The 15,169-nt window shown below is 57.4% G+C and overlaps 5 protein-coding genes across 5 annotated transcripts; 2 read left to right on the top strand and 3 right to left on the bottom strand.

Moving 5' to 3' along the window:
• Positions 1-18: 18 nt before the first annotated feature.
• On the bottom strand, positions 19-558 carry CDEST_13771 (uncharacterized protein). The gene has a single exon (XM_062929927.1). The coding sequence runs from the start codon at positions 368-370 to the stop codon at positions 98-100; it is 273 nt and encodes a 90-aa protein (XP_062785978.1). The 5' UTR covers positions 371-558; the 3' UTR covers positions 19-97.
• Position 559: 1 nt separating this feature from the next.
• Positions 560-1,371, top strand: CDEST_13770 (Putative glyoxalase/Bleomycin resistance protein/Dihydroxybiphenyl dioxygenase). The gene is made up of 2 exons (XM_062929926.1): positions 560-943; positions 1,049-1,371. The coding sequence occupies exons 1-2, from the start codon at positions 561-563 to the stop codon at positions 1,137-1,139; spliced, it is 474 nt and encodes a 157-aa protein (XP_062785977.1). The 5' UTR covers position 560; the 3' UTR covers positions 1,140-1,371.
• Positions 1,372-1,776: 405 nt separating this feature from the next.
• Positions 1,777-3,307, bottom strand: CDEST_13769 (uncharacterized protein; the record flags this gene model as incomplete). The annotated part of the gene is made up of 1 exon (XM_062929925.1): positions 1,777-3,307. The coding sequence occupies exon 1, from the start codon at positions 2,164-2,166 to the stop codon at positions 1,777-1,779; it is 390 nt and encodes a 129-aa protein (XP_062785976.1). The 5' UTR covers positions 2,167-3,307.
• A 235-nt stretch (positions 3,308-3,542) lies between these two features.
• On the top strand, positions 3,543-8,209 carry CDEST_13768 (Putative 3-dehydroquinate dehydratase type I, aldolase-type TIM barrel). The gene has a single exon (XM_062929924.1). It carries the CDS (start codon positions 5,817-5,819, stop codon positions 8,091-8,093), a length of 2,277 nt encoding a protein of 758 aa, XP_062785975.1. The 5' UTR covers positions 3,543-5,816; the 3' UTR covers positions 8,094-8,209.
• Positions 8,210-14,023: 5,814 nt separating this feature from the next.
• On the bottom strand, positions 14,024-14,423 carry CDEST_13767 (uncharacterized protein; the record flags this gene model as incomplete). The annotated part of the gene is made up of 2 exons (XM_062929923.1): positions 14,024-14,162; positions 14,338-14,423. 2 exons carry the CDS (start codon positions 14,421-14,423, stop codon positions 14,024-14,026), a joined length of 225 nt encoding a protein of 74 aa, XP_062785974.1.
• Between the last annotated feature and the right edge of the window lie 746 nt (positions 14,424-15,169).

Genomic DNA, 15,169 nt, shown 5'->3' with positions numbered 1-15,169 from the left:
CAGATAGATGATGTGAAGCGGCGATGGCTTGAAGATATCAATGAGACGAGCGCTGTGTTCGCACGTCGGCGGTGGAGGGGGGCATCGTCCTCCTCCACTACCCTACAAGAACAATCATCGGACTTGGCGCGTTTACTTTTGCACGCCGAATTGATTCTACCTGGCCCGGCGACGGGCGCTCTGAGCACGATGCCATGTGAAGTGCGTCGGCCTGGTGTGGCTTCGTGGCTGTCTTGGCTTCAGGCAGCAGAGGCTCGTCTGGCCCAATGGCCGGGGACGGAGGCGTTGCGGCTGGAAGAGGCGGGACATGGAGGGGAAGGGGGAAAAGTCTGATGGTGAGACACGACATGGAAACGATATAATATAGCATGTTCGAGCCCGTCCCGAGCGAACAGCCTGCTGGCCGGAGGGTCGAAACTCAATTTGTCTTTCAAAAAGTCACATGAATTCACACATCGCCAGGCTTGTCTTGTCGTCTCCGTTTCGTGTCGACGTGTGAAGTCTCATTCAAACCACATTTTTCACTGCGAAGACCAAAAGAGAAAAAGGAAGAAAAGAAAATGTCTCTGGATCAGACCACCAGGGACCACGTCGAGGAGAAGGCCTTCTCGGCCTCCTCCGCCGACGGGCCCTACGGCCAGATGTGTTTCCTCGAAGTGCCGGTCTCGGACCCGGCCCGCGCGGCGGCGTTTTACACGGCAGTGCTCGGGTGGGAATGCGCCGATGCCGGGATGCCGTCGCCGACGCCGGGGATCAAGACGGTGCACTTCTTCAACAAGGGCGACCTGCACGGCGGGTTCCTCGCGATGGAGGACGGGAACCATGTGACAACAGGCAACGACGCGGCGAGGCCGGCGCGCATGGCGGTGCTCCCGACGTTCTGCATACGGGATATTGAGGCAACCGTCGTCGAGGTCGAGAGGTTGGGCGGCAGGGTCCACGTGTGAGTCGAACCGGTCCGCCTCGGTAGATATCCTGAGAAAGATCCTTTTTTCTTGATCTTTTTTTCTCTTCTTTTTGCTGACCGCAAATGGTTTCTCTCCCACAGGCCCAAGACGGAGATTGGCGGCGGGATGGGTTTCTTTTGTCGCATCATCGACTGCGAGGGAAACATGGTCGGGATTTGGGCGCAAGAGTGAGGGTTCAGTTGCTTGTAGGTTCCGAGGGCGCTATTACCACCTACGCCCGGGCGAATGACTTCGTGGGAAGAAGTCTCTGGGAATTTCTTGAGCCGGAAGTAGTAGACGTCTGATCCGAATTCGAGTTGTTGTCCAGCCCAGCATCATGTTGCCGCAGCTGAGGCCCCTTCTCATCTTGTCATCCTGACCACGGTTAAACATGGAAGCTCGCTCGGTTGGATCCCGCGTGGCCGGGCCGGTATGCGCATGCAGGTTCGAAAAAGAAAGAAAAAAGGTCGAGAACGGCCCGGATGGACTGATCTGCTTTCCTTTTTATGCTTCTTTTGCTCCGAGAGTCTTGGCCGACATGTTGGAGTTGAATGGGGAAACTCGATGAGACGACTCCACCTTGGCGCCGTGGTCTCTGTTTCTCCACCAACAGAGGGATGTTCCACGCCGAGATTCCGGCGAGGACATGATTCTGCACCAATGAGCCCCGTGGGTGAAGGGGGTTAGGTGAGTTGGACCATGAGCCTGCCGCAGGTTGATTGCTCACAGGTTTGCTTCCAGGGCGAAGGGCTTGTTGAGGTTGAGAAGATGAAACCTCACAAGAAGGGCCCCAAGGCTGTATGAGCTTGTGACTTGGCGCTGAGCATGTTCAAGATAAGGCGATGGTAACGGGGGTCGTCCTCGTCCCTCGTCCCACTCGAGGGGGGGGGGGGCGGAGGACGACATGTAGAGATCCACGAATTGTCGTGAGGCACAAGGGGGAGCGTGGATGTGAACCTGCCGGAATGATGTGACATTCCGGAACGATGAAGCAATTTGGAGGAAACATTTGTAGAACGAGAAGAGGAATCAAGAGACACGAGGATTGGCCAGCTCCACCTTTCGGCCGCTTTGGACCTCTCGGAGTCGTTACCACTGCGCAACAGGGCAGCGTATCATTGTTTTGGATGGATGGATGGGTGGACGGGCAGCATCCGTAGAGGGCGACCCCCCCTCCCCCCTCAATTTTCTTTTTCTCCGAGGGCGCACATATTGGCATCTGCAGCAGCGGCTAGGTACGTATGCCGGCTGCAGTGGTTGTAGGCCACAGGTAGGATGACCGAAGATGCAGCATGCTGAGAGAGGTTTCGCGATCCCGGGCCCCGGCGCTACCTACGCCCGAGTGGCTGCAGGTTTCCCGGAGCTGAAGCTGGACCGTTTGTGAAAATTTCCCGTCTTCCATGGTGTCACAGATGGGAAGATGAGGCCGATCCCCGTCCGCCTTCAGCCGGCTGCAGGCCCGCGGGCTTCCAGAAGACGGCTACCCGCGCGGTGATGGTGCCAGCAGGCATGGTGTGTATGGAATGAGTGTGTGCGGTCAATGGGTGGCGATATAGCCGGTGGCAGAGCCCAATCAAGTATTTGCCGATGTTGATTCCACTCTTGGGCTCCCTTTTATCGTTGGTTGCGCGAAGCAGTACGAATGGGGAGCACTGTAGCAGAGACAGCCGATATAAGCGAATGTAGGCAACGCCGCTTGTTAGAGCTGGTCCCCTCGTCGGATGACAAGCAGCCGTTTCACGAGGAGAAGCACCGACGTGCTGTGGATACCGCCCTGGTCGGAGTTAGGTAACAGCTGCCCGTCTGCAATGATACTATTATCAATAGAGCCAGACTTTGCCGAGATGTCTTTCGAAGCGCCAGATTGGCAGTGAATCCCAGGCAGCGTGCGAAGGGGGGGAAGCTCCGCCGGTTCAGGCTAAGAAGAGATAAGGTGGCATTGGGTGCGTCTGCTCTGCCCGGGTGTAAAGATACATGGGGGAGAGAGAGAGAGAGAGAGAGAGAGTGTGTGTGTGTATGTGTGTTTGTGTTTGTATGCGTGTGTGTGCGTGTGGTTACACAGTATTGACGGGTGGTGGTGGTGAGAGGCGAGAGCGATAGTAGGGGTTGAGAATGGAAGTGAAAGTGAAAGTAAGAGTACCATGTACGAGTGAGAGTACGAGGAGGGTGAGAGGTGAGAGACGAGAGACCCCCCCTGCTGGCCCAAGGTCGCTAACGGTGCCAAGTCTTGCCGAATGGCGAGGACGGCGCGGCGTGTGATTGGCGGAGAATCTTCGACGTCCAAATCCCGGAAATAGGGACAATGCGGCAAATCTTTGCGGCGACTGAAGTTTCCCAGTGGGCCAGTCAGTGGACACCTCCTCCAAACCCTCTCCCCCAAAACTCTCCTAGGGGATCGTTAGGGGGAGCCACTCCCCGAGTCTCCCCCCCCAGGCTTTCCCCATTTACCCCACCATTCTGGCATCTGGGCATGGCAGGCGTGAGCTCAGTGAGACGCTGTCAGCATGGGCCGGTCCCGCACATCTCCAACTGCAGTTCCCTCCCCCCTCTGCATTCGTATGCCGTTCCGTCCCAGTGCAATGCCAATCAATGTCAATGTCATCCAACGTCTGTCTCCCTGCGCCGCCCAGTTTCTCACAGAGACGCCACACCACACATACCACCACACATACCACCACATATACCACCGCACACACATACACCTATACAGAAATACCACACAACACATACACATCTCAACACCAAGAGTCAGTCAGCTGAAGCCAAACAGCTTCCGGCAGCAGACCACCACGCAGAGACGCCTCCGGCTTGACCTTGCCCGTCTCGGAAGGGGATCATCGTTGGATGGTGTTCTGGCCGCCCTGCCTCCAATCGACATTTCGACTCTGAAATCCCATCGGCTGTTAGCTCTTCCCGTCCATCTCCGTGTCCTTATCACTTGCCAACTCGGCTCAGGTGCCTTGGCCCGCCTCGCCTCGCTTCGCCTCGTGTCGCCTTGACTCAACTCAGGAACACCGGCACGGTACGTACGGATTCCACTGCCTGCTTCCGTTCGTCAACCACCGGCACGGCACCCAGGCTTTTCATCCTGCGGCCTCGACCGTCCAGTCAACGCAACGAACGGGTCGCAATCCTTCTCCCTCGGGACCAACACCCCTGGCAAAGACTCCAAAAAAGCCTGCAGTAACGGCAGCACCTTTACCCCCTTGCCATTACCATTACCATTACCATTACCACCAACAGACGCAGACGCAAGAACCAACCTGGCAGCGGCAGCGAAGGAGCCAAGAGGCATCGGCCGTCAGCTCCTCATCCCTAATCCCAATCCCAATCCCAATCCCAGTCTCGGTCTGCCCCATGCCAAGCTCTCCCACTTGCCCCTCGACCCCCTTCTGGCTCCTGTCAAGCACTTGGGTGGAACGCTGTGTCTGTGGTGGAACAATTACTCTTCCCCAACTCCCATCAGTCTCTCCGTCTCCTCCACCAACGACAAGCCCCGGATTGTCCATTGCGAATCGTCTACACCGGCTTTGCCGTTCAGAGCCCTCCACCGAGCCTGCTCACACTCGCCGCCCGCCATCCCAGCATCGTTGTCGTCGCCGTCGTCGTTCCTCCAATTGTCCTCCTCTGGTCAGGGATCGCCAACCTCTGGTCTAGCCCACGCTCTCTCTCTCTCTCTCTCTCTCTCTCTCAAGCCGCACCCATACCATCCATACCTACTGTACTCTGTACCCTCCGTCCTCATACCACCAGGAACTCGTCTCGACCAAGGAGATCCTTGTCCGACTTCATTGTCCCCCCTACGACGACGCTGTATCGTCCCGAAAGCTACCGCGCCGCCGCCGCCGTCGCTGCCTCATAGCTTCCCTGTACGCTGACGGCGAAATACTTCCCTGCCCCAAGCGTCGCTACTGATCAGCCTGCGGCCCTGTCCTTCCCGTGCCATCGGCCGGTTCGTCTCAAACTTCCCTCAACAAACTCCCTCATATTGCGACAACGTCCGCACAGAACACCCTTCCCTTCCAAGACACCAGCACGGCTTACACGACGACGCCCACCTGACCCAACTACACGCCTCCTCGTGCTTCACTGCGCCGAGGATCAAACTCACACTCTTCTCTCCACCTCCTTCTTGCGGCCCGGGGCGCCATCACCAAAGCTTCAATCGAGATTCCCACCACCTGCGCTGCCGTTGCCGGTTGGCACATCCATCCCAGCTCCGAGCTTCCAATCCTGTATCGGAACATCTGAAAGCACCCCGCGAATTGGTGGAAGAAAAGTACCTGGCCCCAGCAAATCCGGTCCATCACCATCAGCCACTTCTCAGCGTCGCTGTCTTTCTCGCAATCCCACGGAGCGCTCCGTACGTTTTGTCTTATCAGTCTCACCTAACGCAGCGCACATCGCGCCCACGATCTCGACGACACATCATATGCACCAGCCTCACGACGACCCCCACTGACATCCTCTTCCCGGCGTATGTCTCCAAGAACCCCCAAGTCACCTGACACGTCTTGGCCCTGCTGTCCCTCTCCCTCTCCCTCCCTCTCCTCTGTCTCTGCGATAGTACACCGTCTATCCCCGCCGTGACCCCTCGAGAGACTCTTTCCATTCGTCCCTCCGGACCCCCCGTAATCCTTCTTGGACTGTCGGCTCGTCTGGATATGGGACTTTGGCCTCACACAATCTGACACCGCGCCAACTACCGCCACCATACTTCCCCACGATTACTCCAGTCGTCCTGAGGGAGGAGAAGGGGAGGGTGCGGTTCATCGTCTTTTCGTTGCGTCTTCTCCGCCCCAGTACACCGTCCCTGGCGTGGCCGCCCGCTTCTCGCAACTCGAAATCGACGCCTCTTCGAGCACCGCCATGGCATCGGTACACCAGCTCGGCGTTGGTCCGACCCCCGCACGTCCGCGGAGCGTGAACGGTTCTGGGAACCAGGATGTCGAGATGGACCTCGACCGAAATGCCAGCCCTGCCGTTACAACCGGCACGAGGTTTGGCAGTGCCCCCCAGAGGGGAGACACGAGGATCGTTGTAATCGTGTTTGGCCACGGCCAAGACAGCATCGTGTCAGTCTTCGCCGACGTTCTGGGGAAACCGTACGCCATCCGTTCAGCGTTCCAAGATGTCGGCGCCGCCGACCAAGGGCTCGTTATTGGGATCCCGGCCGAGCACGCAAAGAGCAACATCGACTCTCGCGACAAGGAGCTCGTTGTGGCCATCAACGCCCACTGCGTCAACCTCGGAATGCCGCCGGACGTCTTCCTTTCGGCCCAGTGCGACTACGAGTTCCTATACACCGAGGCCCCTTTCTTCCGCCGGGACCTCTCGAGGTTCATCTCCTTCACCCTGGGCCAGATCGACCACCACGAGACGTTGATGTCAAAGCCGCGGACCTACTTCATCTCCACCACGTTCCCGGACGTCAGCGCTGCGTTACCAAACATCGACATCCTCACCGTCGGAGCCGACGCTGTGGAAATTCGAGTTGATCTTCTCAAGGAGCCTCTCGGAGACGGCACCTACTCTTCCATTCCAAGTCTCAGCTACGTCGGGCAGCAACTGATGCTCTTGCGCCAACGGACAGAGCTCCCCATCATCTTTACAACTAGATGTACGAGGGAAAACGGCCGCTTCCCAATGGAAAATCCAGACCTCTATTACGAGTATCTGTACCGAGCCATCCAGTGGGGCGTCGAGTATATCGATGTGGAATTGTGGCTCCCCGAAGCCATCCGGAAGAGGCTCTACGAGCAGAAGGGGAGCAGTCGGATCATGTCTGCGTTCCATGACTTCTCTGGCACCTTCAGATGGCCGTCGTCCCATGCCGAGCAGGTCTACGTGGAATCGAGCAAGTACGCCGACATCATCAAGATGATCGCCATCATCAACGACCACAACGAGAACTTCGAGCTGGAATACTTCCGCTCCAAGATGCGGGCGGATTATCCGGCTTCGCCTCCATTCTCCGGAGTCAACATGGGGGAAACAGGCCAATTCTCCCGCACTTTGAATAGGGTCTTCACTCCCATCACTCATCCACTGCTGCCGATAGTCGCAGCCCCGGGCCAGATGAGTGCGTCGGAAATCAACGCGGCGCTGGCCCTGCTTGGGCAGCTTCCGAAGAAGAGCATATACGGCATCACAACGCCGGCTTTCCGCAGCTCGACGCCGCAAGCCCCTTTCTACGAGAAGTGCTTCAACGAGCTTGGCCTGCCACATTACTTCGCAGTCGTGGAGCGCTTGCCCAACAACTTTTCAAGCATGGAGGCTTGGTGCAACCAAAAGAACTTTGGCGGTGCCTACCTCAGCCCGCCCGTGTCGTGGAGCAGCCTGTTGAAGCACAGCTCGTTCTTCTCTTCTCTCAACGGCGGCAAGGGTCCGGAGCTGACCGAGGCTGCTCGGCTCATCGGGACCGTGGACACCATCATTGTCAAATCGGGATCGTCCTCGTCGGCGTCGTCGGCCCCGGCGTCGATACCGTCGAGCCCGCGCCACGGACACCATGACTCTTTCGGCCACCTCGGCTCCAACTTTTCTGCCCTGTCGCCCAACACGTCCCTGATCCTGGACAATGCCAGCTGGCGCGGCATCATCAGCACGCTGACCCGGGACATGGCGCCTTCGGCGTACTTTGGTCGGACAGCTGTCGTTCTGGCCTCTTCCGGCGAGGATGCCGCGTCAGTCATGTACGCTCTGAAGGCTCTCCGTATCGGCAAGATTTATACCGTTGGCTTCCGAACACCGCCAGCTCTGGCCCGCGACGGGCCCGCCATTGAACCGTTCAACAGCCTCGAAAGTCTCAAGCGGGCTCAGACGGTCGGCGATGACGCGGCCCCCTTCCTGGTTGTCTCGGCCCTCGGGGCGGAAAAGAGCAACCTCGTCGGCATGATTGTCCGTGTGTTTGGCACAAACATCAGGGGAGGGTCGAATTTCAAAAAGGTCTTTCTCGATCTCGCCGAGGCCTCGGGCGCAAGGAAAGGCGGCGACCCGGGCCTCATCGCCCAGCAGGCCGGCTTCTCCGCCTACGGCGTTGCCGACACGGCTGCCTTCACCACTGTCGAAACTCTCAGGCTGCTAGTCGGCCAGAACGTGCCCTACAGCTTCGTCAGACTGGCAAGTGGTAGGAGTATGTTCTGAGTTGTGTGTGCGTGTGTGTGCGTGCGCGCGCGCGCTTATGTGTAGCAGGACACAGATGGTATAAGCTTCACCCATCGTGCGCGCAATTTCCAACGGAGCCGTTTCGTATATCTGCCTGCGGTTGCGGTGTGCAGCGGAAAAACGTGGCGGCGGTGCGAGCTCCAGATCGTGCGGGCTGCGCCGTCACGGCCGTCCTGGTGTGGGCTAGAGGCTTGCAGTTCCGAGCGGGCGGCAGCCGCCACTACGGGGCGACGAAACGGCGGCAATCGATGCGGCCGGCGAGTTCCAAACCTAACATGGCTAGGTCACGCGGGAAGGGCCTGTGGAGTTTTCCACGATGGCCAAGGAAAGACTATCGGCCGCCATCCCCAGTGTGGAGGTGCGGAGGGAGCGATCGAGCCATGTCCCCCCTTCCCGAGGACTGGAGCTGCATTTCCATGGTCTCATCACCCCCCGGACATGGGGTGTCAACGGAGAGCTTTGCGGCCCACTTCAACATTTCCGATGTCAGGGTGTTTGTGAGAGTGAGCGAGAGAGAGAGAGAGAGAGAGAGAGAGAAGGAGGAAGAGAGAAAGGGAACGGATATGGCCCCGTCGAGGCACCCCGCCTCGCTGTTTTCTGAGGGAGAGGAGGAAGAAACCATTGCATGTACGGCGTTCAACCCTGTGGACAAGGGAACAATACATCTATCGATCGCACAGAAGAGAGACGATGTACGGAGGGGAAAGAAAGGGGAGGAAGAAGCATTGAACGAGATCTAGTTTCCACCTAGTTCATGTGTGAGGCCGAAACCCGACCCGGGGACGTCCCGATGTCCTTTTTTCTTCTTCTTCTTCTTCTTCTTCTTGTGGAGGGTGTCGGTATTTCCTCTTGATTTTCATTTTATTTCTCTCTCTCCCTCTCTTCTTCATGTTTCTCTCCCCTTTTCGTTTTGCGTGCGATTTCTCTCACGGCCTTGGCGGTCTCGGGTAGCGTCAGAAGACGGCAGCAGTTGACGGTGCTTCTATAGCTTCTAGAGAGCTCTGTCTTCTTCTTTTTTTCTTCTTCTTCGTGACTTTCTTATATTACCTTGTGTTGATTAATCCAATTCATTCCGGACGTGGAGAGGAGACGCCTCGTTAATGGTGACCCTGGAATGTGAAACGTGCATGGCTCGTAGCCCTGCATCAGACCTGAAGCCTTATGCTCTCACCCTCACCTCACCCTCACCGAGGCCTTGATGCCGATCCCGGATAGGCTGGAAAAGCTTGAAATGAATAAAAGTAGTCATGGTTCACAACCACGCTCCTGGCGGGCTTTCCAGATGGCACTAGCCATCGGCCAGGTTTCCGAAGATCGATACTCGCGAGGGGTCGTGTGGGCCTAGGGCCTCAGGACATTAGGGACTCTGCCTTGGTCGGTGTCTGCTTCGTTCAGTGCCTCAGGCGAGATATGTCTAGGGATCCCCCTGGTTGCTTGTTCTGCTCAGGTTATGACGCCGATCTCCAGGCGGAATCCCCACCGACCGAGACCCGAACCTCGCCCCGAGGGTGCCTTGTCTCTCGGTACGTCGAGAAACGACCACAAAGAGGGAGTATGTGTCTTCCATCCAGGCGATCCTCGCGTACCTTTGAGGGGAACCAAGAGAGTGCGAGCTGCGTCAAACTGAGTGGCCGATGGCTCAACCAAGGCCCTCCTGTTTTGGTCTATCGCCCTGACGGAAGCACTGCGCGGCCCTCCGTCAAGCCGTGTCCCCTACAGATATTTCAAAGCGTCGTGGGCTTTCGAATTCATCTCGAGTCACGACGTCGTATTCTTGGGGCCGAATCCAGCGAGGCTGTGTCCCTCGTCTATAGCGGCGGACGCAACACAGTGTAATCGCTCCCGTCCACTATGGAGGGGGGGGGGGGGGGGGGGGCAGGAGAGCAACACCGGCCTCGAGCAAACCCTCTTGGGAGCCCAGATCGCATCCGCGCGGGAAACGCATCCCATGTAAGCAGCAATATGGAAAAGCCTGTAGGGAGGAAACATCGGGGAAAGAGACTGATCATTGGCGTGCGCGACGAGCATCAGACGGCTTGCGACCATGGTCACGCCAATGGAGGTGAAATGGCTGTCAAGACAACCCCTGAGGCTTTCCCGTATGACGGTATTTCGAAGTAACAGCCAAGGTCCTGCGTTCCTGCGTAGCAATACACGGCGGCTAACATTGATTGAGAAGTGACATACTGCAGGTCAGTAGAGAATGGTGGCAACGTCGACGCGGAGACGGCGCGATATGTGAGGGCACACCCCTCCCAGTAAACACGACAGAAGTCACACGCATCCCTCTAGCTGTCCTCGGCCTTTGAGTAGTGCGGGACGTACATCTCCATGTCCCCTCTTCAAGGGCCATCGCCAGCTTCTCGGCCGGCGGGTTGCAGCCGTCAATACCCTCAGCTCTCTCCGCAGCTCGAATGACGGTGACGTGTGTAAGATGACAGCTTCCCTACAGAGGGACGCCCCCTCATGCAAAGGGCGGGAAACGAGGACCAGGCCGTCCGCCCGCCCGCCCCGAGCTGGCCTGTCGAGCCGATCGAGGATGGGGTTTGCGATATTGGGGCGGCGAATGAGAACGGACAATGCCCGCGATGATTCGGGCGAGAGGGCGCAAGAAATCGACGAGGGTGACGATGGCACCAGAAGGCATCCCGACAGCTCCGGCTACTTTTGTGACGGGCAGCAGGGGGTGGGTGGTGTTGAGCCATCACACCAGGGCGTTGAGTACGAGTCCCGATGTGGCCCTCTTTGAAGGAAATGAAAGGGTGAAGCATCCAGTCTTCAAGGATTTCCGACTGGCTTCCCTCTGCATCTCAACTCTCAAGGGAAGCCGGCACCCATCGTCGGGGTATTTTGGCATGCCCACGAGGCCGGAGGAGCGTGCCTCGGACTTCTGTTTGTGCGACGATCGTCGAAAGCCGTCCGCCGAACTTCCACAGCATCACGCATATGTATATGCTAGTTTGACCGTTCAATATTCCGTTCAGTCACAGGACTGTATATGAGTCGAGACGTGGTCAAGACGCGGTGCTACCTCATCCGCATGGTGATGCAGAGCGTTTGCATCTTGGATGGGCTGCAACAAATCACCTACATTGTGGCAAGGTGATGGCTAAGGCGCGCAACGGCCTATTCGGCTCCTCAGCCAGCCCCAGAATGCCAGTCCCGGACGTACATGGTCGCTAGGCATGGCTGCTGACATGCCTAGAGCAGAAATGACCATTTGGCATAGACGAGGTAGGGTGGCTGATGAGACGGTTCATAATGACTCGCTATTCGCTGTAGATGACCGCGAGGCGTCGTCGTCCCACGGGGCGTTAGCCCCCGTGTCTGCCCGTATTCGGTCAAGACCGTGTCGCCCTGCTCCTCGGGGATTAGTGACGGCGACAACGAACAGTGGCGTACCGGGCCGGCATTTCTTGATGGTCAGGTGTCGCGGGGCATAAGTGTCGTTATGGGTAGCCGGTACGAATCCAGGGTTCGAGGCCTGCAGAGGTGGTGGATGTGTGGAGGAGTGTGGGGAGAAGGACGAAGCCAAGTCACGAATCGCTGGCGTCCTTCGACCCCAGCTTCGGAAAGACGTCTTGACTCAGAAGTGGGTGGTGGTGATGGGTGGTGGTCAGGTCGGGCTCGGTCTCCAAATCCCCCAAACTTCTGCGAGGTTCATGGGAATGATTGGTACGGCTGTCAAAGACCCCGTAAATCAGAGGTGACGAGTCTGGCTTGTCCAGGACGCTGTGGGACGGGTGCGCGCCTAGCCGCCCATAAGCTTAAACAAGACATGCAAGGTAGCTGTCGAGGGGCGAGAAAAACTACAGAGACATGATGCCGATGAAGCGTGCATGTGTCGAGTGTCCAAGGAACGTGATGCTCGGTACGGTTGCCCGTACGTAGTGGGAGTCGTGGATCAGCGGTGAGCCATGAGTGAGCGAGCGAGCGAGCGAGCCCAGCCAGCCTTTCCCTCACAAGCCCCGATTTCCATGCGACTTCCGGCAAGTCGGGCAATGGCCGTCAATCTGAACACGAACCCGAGCACCAACGCCACCGATGGGGTTTGTGAGCCTCGAGGCGGTTGCTCTAGTCCAGGACATTGAGATACGCCTGCAGAAAAAAAAAAGAGAGAGGGAGGAGAGACAGACAGACAGACAGCATGGGAGGGCGTCCCCTTCCGAGCTAGTGCCTGTAGGACATAGATTAACTGCCAACTCGGAGTTGGCCTCAAATCGGCACGGCGACGCCGCCACGCCTCCCAAATCTCTCTGAAAGGCTTGCTGCAGCATTGTAGGGCCATGCTGGGCCTTTCCGGCCGACCGGGTACCTTTCGAGACAGAAAGACCATGAATTGGCGCGGTTTGATGCTTGACTAATAGCTGACGGTGATATAGATCCTCGGTTGGTGAGCCGGCGCGAAGATCGTCAGGACGCTCCGGCCAAGGAGAGTGGGAGGGAGGGCTGGAAGGCCGGATGGCGAGCGATTGCTGAGAATGGTAGGTGACATCGGTTGAGACTGTAAGGGTACCGTAGAAGGCATCTTCTTCTTCTTTTTCTTCCTTCTCTTTCTTGGTTGTTTGTCTTGTGTGTGATGCATTCAAGGAAGTCGTTACATTGGACATGGCCCCAGTCTCTTCCTGTCCGGGTTACGGCAGTTGTGGGCGAGGGTGTGGGACGGCGGCCGCTGCTTGGCAACACAGAGTCTTCTTTTCTTTTCCGTCACGTTGCGACGGCGGCCCTCATGCTGACCGAGGTGCTCTGGTGCTGTCAAGGTTGTGTCACAACGTCGGACTTGCATAGACGCTGCCGAGTAACTTTGATGAGGATCCCGCAAGTCGAGAGATTAGATGCGGGCTTGTCTTATTCAGATTGGATGGCTGGTTGGCATCGGAGCCGAGACCGGCGACTCGAGGGAACGCGCGCTTGGTGAATTGCAAGTCGTTGTCCACAATGGCCGAGACCCACGCGTGCTATGCACTCGGAATGCTGGGAATGCAACGACGGCAGAGCGAGCGATGGGGTGCATAGTCGATGAGGTGAAAGCGGCCGAGGTAGTGGTTCGAATAAGGCAAGGCATCTCCGATGCTCAAGCTCGTTGGCACAGGGCTCGTTGGCGCTGGCAACCCTCCTTTCGAACGACTGGACTTGCCGCCCCACGAGATTTGGGGGGGACTCGCGTCAAACTTGCAAATGGATGGTTGTCTTTGCTCATCCAGCTTTTGCTTGTTCGATCTCAAGCCTCGAGAGTCGCACCCGTGCCGCTGGGCGGGGTGCAGTGGACTGCATAGTCAAAGCTTTCTCGGCAACAGATCTTAACTGACGTCCGATAATGGTTGGCGACCTCTTCTCGAACCGTGCTCTTCCTTATAGACGGTCGGTGTCTTTAAGGGGCTGCAGGAGACCTCAGACAGGACAGCGCGACCGCCGACCACTTGTAACACAAAATCTCTTTCGCGGATCCCTGCTCTCTCCTCTCCCACAACCGCTTCATGCGTTCGTCTCTTCGAAGCTAGGAGAAGCATGGGCGTTGGCCCCCAAATCTGGAGAACATGGCCGTTGTCCTTTTCGCCTCGATGCAGTAGCGCAAAAGTCGTCTCGGGACATGAGTGGCTGTCTTGCATGCTGCGCACCATCGAGCTTGGGCCTGAAGCGAAGCGGTACGTACGGATAGCACGAATGCGGCCACTCCCATACGGCTCCACACAAGTCTTGTACGTGTGCGTGCAGTGCTCTCAGCCAGCCAGCCAGCCTACCTAGGCAAACATACATACATTCGACCGCTGTTCGGCTCTGTGGCTAGAGGCGCATGGAGGGTAAGTAAGGTCCTTGGAGGTCAGGTGTACAGGTGCGGGGCAACTATTTCGTTTGAGGCTTGCGAATAAACGTTTCCAGGCTTAAGGACAAGCAAGAACTCTACGACCCTAGTGCGTGACGGGGTCGTTGTGGTGGATCAACGTTCTGAACCTGGGGAAGCTCGCATCGGTGTTGGGCGCAAGGAGGCTAACGTCACGAACCTGCTTCGAAGCAGGTACTCCGACTTGAGCGGCAGCCGGCTTATTGCTATCCGTCGTCGACGTATAGAGAGAGAGAGAGAGAGAGAGAGAGAGAGAGAGAGAGAGGCTCTTTCTTGAAAGGATCGGGCGGCCTTCGAAAATCTCGTCCCTTCTTGCAACCAATTGGCCTTCGGGATTTGCGAAAACCCCAAGCTGCCAGAGGAGTACTTACAAGAACTTACTTGCCACATCGAATGAACTCCCTGTGCGTGCAGTGGGACCCCAAGAAGTGAGTTGAGACGGTCTTGGCATGGGGCAGATGGGGCATGGCGGATTGCGCCAGCAGGGAGACCAAAGTAGAAGCTTCTCCGCATCGATCGACACATTCCCCGCTCCCGTTCGGCCGGAGGAGGAGGAGGAGGCTCTCGTTGTACGATGTACATGTAATATTCTATGCTAGGATGCAGCGGTGATGCTTTGGTGATGCGCCTCACTCTTTTTATGTTTGTTTGCCTGTGCCCGTTTCTCGTGCATGCCTGTACCTGTCTATTGCCGCCCTCCAACATCTCTCATCCTGGGTCCCGAGCCCGCACCCCCTTGATGTGACTGGATGCTGGCAAACCGGGATCACCGCCGAGCATGCACCACTTCTGGTTGCCATGTGGTGCGATCCCCGTCTCCTACCGCAAGCAGTCGGACGGACAGGACGGACTCACTCGAACTCTAGCAAACTAGAGTGGAACAAGGGATCTAGACAAAGATGAATGGAAGTGGACCGATGGGTGGATGGTGAGCCGTGTAGAACGAGAACCATTGGCCCCCCGGGCGGAGTAATAGCAGACACCAACCGTGTTCCCGTGGCTGGTTTGGGTAGGATTGGGGACGGGTGAGATTCCTATTCCATACACAATGGGTTGCGTGATGGCTGTGAGGACTCGCTGCCGTCTCAACCTGGAGTAAAAAAAAAGTGAGGAATCGAACGCACCTGGAGGAAGAGATAGAGCCGGGGAGGGGGGGGAGGGGGGGCAAGGGTGTCATCGTGGGGCAAGCCGCGGGTGTCTCTCTCGTGATGCT

The sequence above is a fragment of the Colletotrichum destructivum genome, chromosome 9 (genome assembly GCF_034447905.1).
Source record: "Colletotrichum destructivum chromosome 9, complete sequence".
Lineage (NCBI taxonomy): Eukaryota > Fungi > Ascomycota > Sordariomycetes > Glomerellales > Glomerellaceae > Colletotrichum > Colletotrichum destructivum.
This window is presented reverse-complemented; position numbering and strand designations above follow the sequence as displayed.